A 12,053-nucleotide genomic window follows, 5' to 3' on the forward strand; every position below is an offset into this window, starting at 1 on the left:
GAAAATGGTGGTATGAATGAATGAACAGTTTGAATTATATATATATAATTTGTGTGTGTGTATACATATACATACATACATACATACATACATACATACATACATACATACATACATATATATATATATATATATATATATATATATGAATTTCTTATCCATAAGCACATCCGAACATTTTTCCTAAGACTCAAATATGGTCTATGATCTAAGAATTTGGCAATAGAAAGCTGCCATAAAATAATTCCATTTTAAAAATAACTGCCATTGAAATTCTCCCTTAATGTCAGTTCTGGTGGCCATTGTTTTCAAATATTGCCATTGTTAGTGGCTGCTAAATATTATTTCTATAGAATCTGTATCAGAAAAGTTAGTATCCCCTATAATATAAAGAAAAATGTTTGGGAAGAGGCTGATTGTCAAGAATTATGATTTAGTAATCAGCTCAAGAATTGGTCAGTTGACATCGAAAACTCTGAAAGAAGTCCAGGCTAACATCAGTTCTGACAGTTGCACATGCTATTATTCTGTAGGCATCTGTGGTGCTTGTTGAACTAGGACAGGGGTAGGCAATCTTGGCTCTTTTATGACTTGTGGACTTCAACTCCCAGACATGCTGGCTCAGGAATTCTGGGAGTTGAAATCCACGAGTCATAAAAGAGCCAAGGTTGCCTACCCCTGAACTAGGAGCTTGCATTCCTGGAAAGCCTCATAGGTTTATTCAGTTTCAATAGGTTTATCCTTTCAAATAACTATCTATTAAGAGGTCTGCTAGTGAGCTTTAAGGGGACATTTAGGATTTTGCATGACCCACGCCTAACACATTAGCGATTCAGACAATTTTAGCAATGTTTCTTTTGAAACATATCCTAAATTACACTGTCCCTTTCCTGAGCCTCCTTCATTTTCAAGTAGCAGGATCTTTCCCTACTTTTTGGCACCAAGGGAGAACCACTTTTAACATAAGTGGGCCTTAGCAACTATATACCTAACTGTTGATCTATCTGTCCATATCTCTTAAGGTTACGTTTTGGGTACAAAGAGCCTTGCCTGCAAGGCAGCCAACAATCCCTGCATTGGATTTCATTTCACCTTCATTCTTTGTTGTTTGACTATATGAAGACCACACCCATTCCTCTAGAGGAAAATGGAGAATAGGGCTTAGCCATTTGCCCCAAAGACATCTGGGTGATAGTAAAAACAGAGGGGAGTTGTGAACCACTTTTTCAAGAGGCAACTGGATTTCGTTTTTTTAAAGATGTTTCACTTCTTCAGCTTTGAGGTCCAGTTGTTGTTGAAAGAGCACCTTTGGGACAATCATGACCTGGATGACTAAGAATCTCCGTAGGCTTAGCATTTCTTCTGTTCACATGTTAACTATTAGACACTCCCAAGTGAGACTAACTTTCACAATAAAAATACCACCATTTACCTTTTATTATCCCCAGATTATCCTTCCCCAATCCGAATATTGCTACCGTAGTCAAATGGAAGAAAATGGAAGGATTTCCACAATGGAACAGATCATTTAATGATGCTTATAAAATCTATTGGGAAGACTACCACCTCTTAGGCATAACTTCTGATTTATAACGAAATCAGGTTAGTGTGCTCTGAGCAGCAGTGCATTTCTAGTGTCTCCTAATTTCCGCTGCCTGAATTTTTTTTCCTTTTACTCTGGAGAACTTGGCCTTGGATATCTACCAGCATTCTGCTCCTGAGGCCTGATGGTGCTTTGATAGGTTTCTCACATTGTTTTTGTATTTTGGGTTTTTAAATACTATATGTTAAAACATGTGAATACATTTATCAGAGAAAAACTGTGCCATTGTTAACTCAGGGTTGCTGAACTGGAAAGTTGAAGGAAATGCAAAAAAGAGGCTAAAATTCATGGGTTGCTCTCCCTTGCTTAAAAATGAAAATTCTCTTCCTGAGCTACCCAATAGTGCTGTACTGATTATGCACAGACTCACTCCTTAGTTACAAGCTAACCTGAAGATGCATTATTGGAATAGGTACATCTGCCATGCATTACAATTCAAATATAATTCAAGGAGCATCCTTTGTCTAACATCTGCCTCCCCAAACATAAATCACTAAAATAGGAACAGTTTTTTTCTGCATGGGGAAAAAACTGCCTAGAGCTGCACTTTTGCCTGCCATCAACACCGGCCTCTTTATCACAGCATTTGCAGCCAACCGCGGAATAAGAGATGACATATTAGATCACAGGGATATCTGGGATTGCTGAATGTGGAGGAAGCTAGGCAAGGATTTTGAAAATCTAGCAACGACATCTGGGTGATAGTAAAAAAAGAGGGGAGTTGTGAACCACCTGTGAGGACACGAACCACCGCAGGAAAAAATGTGATCAGGGACAACAACTGGTTGTCAATAGTGAGACAAGCAGATTGCCAGAAAAACTTGTACTAGCATCACTGTGTACAAATTTCAGCAGAGCCTACATATTAGTGGAGAATATGGGCACTTTGTCTCTTAACTCTTTTTCTAAAAGTTGATATCCATGCAGCATTATTTACCTGCACTTGTAGATCCAATTCCGGCTGTAAGTACAGATCGTGGAGTAATCTTTGCTGCATATTTCAGAAATTGAGATTTACCAGTACCGGGATCTCCAACCAGTAGAAGATGTGATTCACCTGGAGGTAGAGTAAAGATGCCGAAATTTTCTACAGACCATATTTTAGAAGAAAATGGTATTGAAGAAATATAAAAAGCAGAAATTTAAGCTCATCTCTAATCTATAATCCATAGGGAAAGCATGAATCACATTTTTTCCTTCATACTCAGATTGCTGCATGGCCTTACTGATCACTAATACATGCATTTTTAATTTAATCGTAATATGGGAAAAGGTAAACGTGAAACTGTGATTAAAAATTACAGAATTGTCCATCATTTTGATATTTTGCAAAAACATTTACTGACAATCATTTCTAAATGGACAGGTCCAAAAAACAAACAAAAGAGTTGACAAAAACCACTCTTATTTAGAACAGAACAGATTATCTTAATTTCCAAAAGGCCTTTCTGGGTATTCTACACTAATACAGAAATGATACCATTATTTCAAAGGCACTTTTAAAATTTCAATGGGTAACCATAAGACTCATAGGCATATAAACAAAACCCTTTGAAGATCATGCCCACAATCAAGAGGCAGATAATGTAGCTTCTTGTAAGCATTAATTCAGGCATTCAACTTCAAAATGACTGGCTGAAAGTTTATCATAACCAATTTAAACACACTCTAGTTAGAGATTAAAAGGCTGTTCCTTGGAATACAGATGATTGAAATTGATTATTTTTTGTTTAAGTATTATTTGAATATATTATTAACGTTAAACTAGTGATAAAAATGTATACTCTTACTCTGTAGCAGCTAAATACTCTAAAAGTTTTCAATCAAATGGGATATAATGTATTTAAAATTCAAATCTCTGTTGTGTACTTTCTGTGTTTCAGATCTTTCTAACCTCTTGTATTATTTAAAGATGTCTGCAATGCATATCACAAGGTCATCATTCTTTTGTCAATTTAAGAGAAACTTATGTACTAAGACATGACAAAGAGGAGGGTATTTGTAAGATCTAAAGATATTTTGGATTTCATTATAAATGAAATTCAGACTGGTATTAACTATGCCTAAAATATTGTTCACCTTAAGCATAACAATAACAATTTTTATGATATTTATGGCTATTAATTTCAAATGTAAAAATTTGCTTTAGGTAAAGGTGCAATATTAAATAAGAAATGCAAAAAAGGGCAAAAAAGGAAGGAAACATGCATTTTGTGTGTGTGTGTGTGCGTATATACACACATACTGTACATATATATATATATATACATATACACAAATACATACATATATATAAGAGCAAGAAATCCGAACACTGGAATAAGATAGAAAACTAAAGCAGTTTTATTAAAAATCAAGCTTTCGTTGGCTAACTACCAGCGTCGTCAGGATAAAATCATTGGAGTGGGGAAATATCATCAGCGTTTCTGCGCTCCACTCATGGAATGCGTCACTGGTCTGTTCGTTTCAACTGGCCGTATTCTTTTGAGCCGTCTTGCGTTTGTTCCTGTGGGGTGCGATTTTGAGTGTCTGCTGTCGGGAGAGGATTACTGTCAGTCCCATTAACTATAGCCATTGCTCTTGTCATTACCCGTGTTCTCATGTCGGAGGCTCTAAGTGGTTGTTCTTCCTCTTTTTTGCATTCTGAGATGGGGGGGGTGATAGTGTAATTATGCAGTTCTGATCTTGGTTTGAGGGAGCGCTCTGTGAGTGCTCGCGTTGTCTGCATTTGCGTTGTGCGCGCTGCTCCTCTTCCCAACTCCTGAGGGCTTGATACACAGGGGGGAGATCAATATGCCGATTGATCGAGGAGTGGTCAGAGAACCAAGCTTCCTTGAATAATCGTCCACCCTTGGTGTTATCACAGGCGATCGCCTCAACCGTCAGATTGAAGGTGTGATTGTGTGTGGCCATGTGTGCCCACACCTGTGAATGTTGTTCTTGTTCTTGTCTTGATGGCAAGCATGTGTTCGTGTACCCTAGTCCTCAGTTGTTTTGCAGTCTCCCCAATATAATTACAGCGGCAGTTTTCACATGCCATCCTGTATATGACTGAGGACTTCTCTTCCTTGGGGAGTGGATCCTTAGGGCGCATGATACGAGCTCGCAAAGTCTGATCGGATTTCTTGCTCTGATTTAAATATGCCTGGGTTTCGTGTTTTTAGTTTGATTAAGGAATACACACACACACACACACATACACACACACACACACATTCATTTTATATTAAAGGATAGTTTAGTTCTAGAAATTGGGAGACATGGTATGGTTCATCTTTTTAATGTTGATTCTGTCCGTAAACATTATTATGTTGAGTTGTCCTTTTTATGCTTTGTAAAAACTATGAAATAGAATCCTTAACCTGTTTAGTTCTCCAAGAATGTACAGAAAAAAGAAAACTAATCTAATCTAAATTTAAAAATATTTTTCAGGTCAATGTCTAACAAGTAGAGAGATGAAGAAGAGAGTTCTATTACAGTGTAGGAATAAGAGGTAAGAGAATATTGTATACCAACCTCTAACCCGGGTGCCAGTACTATCTGTTCTCTGTACCCCTCCTGCAAGCACCATAGCTACAGCCAATTTCACAACATATAATCCAAAAATCTGAGGACACAAGCTTGCTAAAATTTCATTCCTCCCTGCAAAGTATGAAAAGAGTAATAGATTAATATACTTTGATCTCTTTCTCTGAGAGCCTTGGTGGAGCAGTGGGCTAATGCCTCCTTAAGTAACACCAGCTGCCTGCAATTAGTGCAGGTTCGCATCCCACCAGGCTCAAGGTTGACTCAGCCTTCCATCCTTCCGAGGTAGGTAAAATGAGGACCCAGATTGTTGGGGGCAATTAAGCTGACTTTGTAATAATGCCGCTTGGGGGGTGTGTGAAAGCCCTAACAAGCAGGCATATACATAGAATGAAGGCTACTACTAAGCTTGTAAGCCGCCCTGAGTCTTCGGAGAAGGGCGGGATATAAATGGAATTAAAAAAAAAATATGTACAATCCCACCTATGCCTCTATTTATTATGCTGTCCTTGGTTTAAACTGAAAAATGATCAGTAAAGTCTCTCTTGACTTTCAGTGATCTTGCCAACTTTTTGAACATCCATGTAATTTTCAAGACAACAATCCCACTGTTTGCTTCTACAACAGTTTTTTCATTTTTCTCAATCTAGACAATATTGTAATCTGGGATGTCCCATTCAAGCACTAACCATGCCTAATTCATCTTACCTTTTTATATAGGTGGTTTAGAAATCACTGTGGTGTTTTCTTAATTTTCATTTTGATTTGGTTATAATAAAAATAAACTGCTAGATGCAATGCTTTTTATTGGATAATTTGACAGAGATAACAGGGTGAAAGTGTTTTTTCTTTAGGTTAAATGTATTCATTGATTTAGTGAATCATTATTTCCAGATTTTAGAATGACAATTCCCATCATTCCTAATCACATTTTACCTTAACTGGGTCTAATGAACTGGGTCCTAGTGAGGTGGGCAGCATAAAAAATTAATAAATAAAATAACGAAAACTAGTTCAAAACATCTGGCAGACAACACATTGTGTAAAGCTTTGATATTCTAAAAGGATAGAATCAAAGATTCTAAGAAAGATTCCACAGATTATTATTGGTCCTTAAGAGTTCTATTCCAGGTGAAAAATTCTTACATCAACAAAAGCTTCCTTCCTTCATTTAATTGGAAAAAGGCACATAATGGAATAGGTGTCTCCAGTGAAATAAACTGGAACTTCTACAACAGCTCTACATGCAACTTAGGAAGATACATGGAATTCTGGGTGGGAGAAATAGTATATAAAAATGTATTGATCATATGCACAAATGCCAGCATCTGTCTTCTGTTTCTTTGATCGTAACTATGAAAAAGCAATAAACAAGCCTATTTGCATTCTATCTGTGCTCAAGCTACCATATCAATCCCACAACAGCAGTACAGGGTATGGCATCTTCCCCCAGTCTAAGGCATTCCAAGACTACAATCTCCATCATTGCTGGCTAGTACGACTAAGAAAGGGAGCTGCAGTTCAATGAAACTATAGCATATTAAATTGGAGAAGGCTGCTGTTTGATGTCTATACATCAACCAAACCAGACATAGCATGGTTAAAATTTAAGACGTGATGCTTTAAACTAGCTACCTACCATTCCTTTTGTTAAAAATATAATAACTATTTTATCCTTTTTCCCCATTTAATTATTATCTATGAAACTCTCCATCCAATTTTACAGAGCAGGGAATACAATTTGATTATGAAGGATAAAATTGGTACATTTCAAAAGCAAGCTGTTGATACCATTTTTTAAAATTTTTTGCAAACCTGCTAAAGGGTCGTTCTTATGTCTTTCCCAAAAATCTTTAAATTCTTTGCGAACGTCCTCATCAATTGTGATGCCTATAATTTGCTCATTGTTGACTTGAATGTAATTGGCCTTCAAAACAATCTCTACATCACAGCGTGAATCCTGGTGAAAAGGCTTCCATCTTTGCATCACTACTCCATAAACTGTGATGTCATCACCTGAGACAAAAACAAATAAACACCAAGAACTGCCATAAAAATTTGGCACACATTAGTATAGAAGTCTTGAGTGTTTGTAATGTACATGTCATGTTATTTCATTGGTATTATAATTATAATGATCTTACAACATGAAATACCATTGTCTTAAGTCAAAACGTCAACTCATAATTATTGGCATTCGGGAATATAAAGTTTTCATATGTCATGCTAAGCCCTGTGTTAATTTAGCACATTATTTATTCTAACTGACTATAGTTTTCTGGATGATGTCCAACCAGGATTCTAAAAGAATTCAAAAACCTTTTGACTAACAATGCTAGGCTGCTCACCATAAATGCTACTTCTCTCAAACAGGAATCCTTCCATAAGGGTTAGAAAAAAGGCCAGTGTAACTCAAATCTTTAAAAGGAGATGGAAAAGGAATTGAGGAATTCAGTTACTCTGAAACCTGTTTGGATAAACTGAAGGAGTGACTTTTCTTGTATATACCTATCCATACCTTATTGTCATCTAATGAGTCTCTCCACACCAAAGGAGGTGAAGTAGATGTTTACAAGGCAGACAGCCTTTTTCTGTGGTGGTACCATTTATGGAACACTTCCCAGAGAGTCTCAATGGGTCCCACATTAGCATACTACCATCAGTCTTTTAATCATATTTTATTTATTTATTTATTTATTCATAGGTTTAGTTTGATGACCATCTTGCCTAGGTTGTGTAATGTCTTTATTTTGTATTTTATTTTATTGGTTATGCTTTAACTCAAATTATATTTTCTCTATTTGTGTGTGTCCTTATTGTAAATCCAGAGAGCTCTGCCTATTGAACTGTTTAAAAAATTAATTGCAGGAAAATGTTAACAAGTAAGCACACAGAAGAATCTACAATCCACCCCCCCAACACACACATTTGCATGCAATTAACATTTTGTTGGCATTTAAAGCTGTATGAAAACATAGAAAATAAAGACTGTTAAATGAGAACAATATTTTGAACACATGGGTCCAAATTCTATGGAAAGGTGTTAGCATAGAAGAGTGCGTATTGCAATGCCTCTGTTATTGAAGAATAGTCTTCTGAGACTTGGAAATTTTAAATGCCAATCATCATATGATTTGATGTTGAACTGAAACAATGGCATTTCATGTTGTACAATCAATAAAATTGTAACACCAACCAAACAACATGATATATACATTACTATTAAACAAGAACTCATTTAAAATATTAATTTGAATTCTTCTTTAAGTATGAATACCTAAAACAAATTTTCCAAAAGAATCTATCACAGAACTCACCAGATTTGCAACTGTCAACTAAGTCATCTTCAAGGACCACCATCATAGAACGGGGAATATTTCCAACAGAAAGCCTTTGGACCTGGACAACATAAAATGTATTTATTTTATTGTAAGGTTAGCAAATACAAGTTTCAAGGACTACCACTAAATTTATGTAAAGAAGCTATGGTCAACTAGAAATAAATACCGATCAACCAATGAGTACTCAGAGAAGCAACTGTTTAGAAATCTGCTTTCATTTGATCTATATTTTCATCAGAGTCTATCTTATGTAAGTTTCTTCAGAAGCAGATTCCAATGTTGGTCTGTGAGTGTAATAAAAATTGAACGACTGATTCAGAAGCAGATTGCTTTGCACTTTGGACTCGTTAGAAGCCTCTTGAGAGAATAACCAGAATGGGACCCTTTCACCCTGTACTCCCAGAAATCTGTTCTAAAAGCTTTGCCCCCCCACCCCCAAAAAAGTATATTTATGGGATAAAAGGATATAGCAGAAGGGGAACAAAAAGAGCCCTGGATGTGACTCTACACTTCCTATGAAACATTTTTCACATAATGGAAAAGGTAATAGTGACACGAAGAAAGGCTCTTACATTCCTGCTACCATTTTACCCAGCCAATCCCTTAAGATACCTATAGCCAACCAAATCTGTGAGAACATTTTATTTTTACAACCTGCTCTTGAATCTTGATCTCTTGATAGTCTTTGCATCTACTGGGAACACAGGATGTTCCAGAGAGACAAGTGAACTTTGAGGAGGCGCAGCCTTCTTTCCCAGGGCAGGCTGATGGGCGGCAGAAAGCATAGTATTGTTCAAAGTCAGCCTTGACCACAAAGATGTGCTTGCATTTGTTGCACATATAATCCCGCTCAAATTCCAGGACTTTCACTAGGCTGGTCCGAATAACAGTGCCAGTGACTGACAAGAAATGCCCTACATCTACAGTCTTTGGGATGTGTTCTCTAGTTAGTTCTGGGCACACAGGTAAACCTGGTGAAACAAGAAGCAAAGAAAAAACAGAGATTATTTTATTGGCAGTTTCCACTAACTCTTAATTTTGATTTAGCAACTTGGCGTGATGAATTCTTGGTTCACACATTTCTTTTAATTGTGGTTGGTCAAATATACTACCAGGGGACCAAGTACTTTTTTTTGGATAGCATGCTAAGGCTTAAATAATAATTTAAAACTAAAGAGGCTGGCTACACATAGCATGCTGAGCTAAAATCAAGTTTGTATAATGTGTAAACTCAATGTCTAATCAGCAGTTGAAGAAATTTGCTGATCATTTTTAATGTGACCCTTATTTAAGGACATATTTGTCAAAAATTACAGAAACATCACCTAACGACGTTGTAGTTTTCCTACCCAAAACGTCAGCAACAAACATTAAAGAGACTCAGCAACAGAATGGAACTTGCTATCATAGGAAAACACAATATATATTTTTAGTGGGTTAATTCATCTGAAATTTCTTCATAAAACAGAATTTTTAAAACAAAAATATTCTTCCATCAGAACCGCTGCTTCTTTTTAAAGACTACCTTATATCTCCATAGATTCAAATGAATTATATTCTTTATAAAATTAACAAGGGAGTTTTGTTTCTCCACTATTAACAGCCTTCCCCCACCCCCATTAACTGGCTTAAACTATGTGACCATTTTAAAGTACAAGTTAATCAAGAGCAAAAGAGATACAATGTTTCAAAGAACTATCAGACTTTCTTGTCAGAAAAAAGCATCAAACCAGCGTTCGGGATGTAGAAGTAAAATGTCAGCAGTGAATATTTTTATCTATCTATCTATCTATCTATCTATCTATCTATCTATCTATCTATCTATCTATCTACAGTATCTATCTATCTATCTATCTATCTATCTATCTATCTATCTATCTATCTATCTATCTATCTACATACATACATTACACACACACACACACACACACACACACACACACACACACACACACTCTTACCAGTGATGGAAGGAAAGGAAGTCTGTATGCATCAGGATAGAAATTCCACAAACCACCACAAACCTCTTGCGGGAGGAATAGGAAAAAAGACTCTAGATCAGGGGTCCCCAACGCCCGGTCCATGGACCGGCACCGGGCTGCGGCATATCAACAACCGGGCTGCAGAAATAAGCAAAGCCCCATCCGTGGGATGCAGGCAGCACACAAAACCACACCCCCTCTGGTCTGCAGAATAACCTCTCTCCACGTAACCGGTCCCTGATGCCCAAAAGGTTGGGACATCTGCTCTAGATCCCTATTTTCAGGAGATCAGGGGAATTGGTCAGTAGTTGTTTTCCTGGATTGAAATTCTGTAAGCCAGTCTTTTCCTACTTAAAATTGTTCCTATTATCCTCAGCTACCAATACTATTTGGCAATTATGAAAGTTATTGTTCAAGTTTGGCAGGTGCAGGAAGACTATCTTAATCAAAAGCATAATCTTGTTATAAGAGAACTCTTACACTTGCTACATAATCCACAGGGACTTTTATAAAGCTAACCAAGATTTGTATGTATCACAAGATATGCCATTTACCTGATATTCTGGCATGAAGATTCTGTTTAATGATGAATTCCTGAGCTTCGGAAGCTGACTGACATGTCGTAGCTGCTCTACGCAATGCATTATCAAAAATAGGAAGCACTTCATTAGGGAAGGCGTTAAAATATTCACCAATTTCCATGTTGGTTTCAAAAAGTGTCAATGCATCAACAATAACTGGGTAATGGGCATCATCATCTTTTTCTTTTAAAATCTGCAAGATGTCATTGTGGTGATAAGCCAGAATGTATGATTCAAATACTTGTCCAATCAGGTTTATTTGCTCTGTAGTTAAAACCATCATGAATCCTATAATTGGAAGAGATACAAGACAATATTTAACTTAATTAAATTGTATTTCTAGCACATTGCATAAAACTAACTTGCTTCATAATTATGTTTTAGCTCTTCTCCGAATCTTTGTTCTCTTTAGCTTCCTTTCTTTAATTAAAAACTTTATTTTCTCCTGGCCAGCACATTTCAATGATAATATGTATGTATGTATGTATGTAATCAATTTATATGGCTCACAAATTTGACTCAGAATAGCTAACAAATGGAAAAGCTGTACAAATCTAATAATAATCAAAGATAAACATACTATAGCAGCTGAGGAGTCAACTCATCTTGGGTTCAGTTGGCATATCAGTACTTTCAAACAATGTTTATTTGCATGTGGAAGGAGCAATACCAAGGCAGAACTTCATCTATCTTCTCTGAAGAACGGTGTTCTTCTCTTTGAAAAAGGGTGCTTCCAGATGAATAATAGCTCCTGATGGTAGCCAATAGAAGATCTTATAGTTTATCCTTCTTGCTGATTCTTTTTAGATAAGAGAAATAACAGAATTGGGGGAACTGTGAATGAATTATTACTAATAGCTGCATCTCCTGTAAAATTCTGTGAAGCAGATTGTTAGATTAACTGCAATTTCAGATCCAGTTTTTGTTTTATCTCTACCTCTGTGGTTTCCCTTTTCAATTATGGGATTAGCAACTTTATTTTTACTAAATGTACTCATCTTAGTGCTTTATAATTATCGAT

The 12,053-nt window shown here is 36.4% G+C and overlaps 1 protein-coding gene across 1 annotated transcript in view; it reads right to left on the bottom strand.

Annotated features, from left to right (window-relative positions):
* Positions 1-11,315, bottom strand: part of MCM9 (minichromosome maintenance 9 homologous recombination repair factor) — a gene marked incomplete at its 5' end in the record, with an annotated part of 35,298 nt that extends 23,983 nt beyond the window's left edge. Inside the window, 6 exons of the mRNA XM_083355492.1 lie at positions 2,541-2,660; positions 5,120-5,245; positions 6,944-7,144; positions 8,446-8,527; positions 9,124-9,440; positions 11,006-11,315. Coding sequence (XP_083211618.1) covers positions 2,541-2,660; positions 5,120-5,245; positions 6,944-7,144; positions 8,446-8,527; positions 9,124-9,440; positions 11,006-11,315 — 1,156 coding nt within the window. The remainder of the gene's footprint in view (positions 1-2,540; positions 2,661-5,119; positions 5,246-6,943; positions 7,145-8,445; positions 8,528-9,123; positions 9,441-11,005) is intronic.
* Between the last annotated feature and the right edge of the window lie 738 nt (positions 11,316-12,053).

This window comes from Vipera ursinii (genome assembly GCF_947247035.1).
Source record: "Vipera ursinii genome assembly, chromosome: 1".
In the NCBI taxonomy this organism is placed as follows: Eukaryota; Metazoa; Chordata; class Lepidosauria; order Squamata; family Viperidae; genus Vipera; species Vipera ursinii.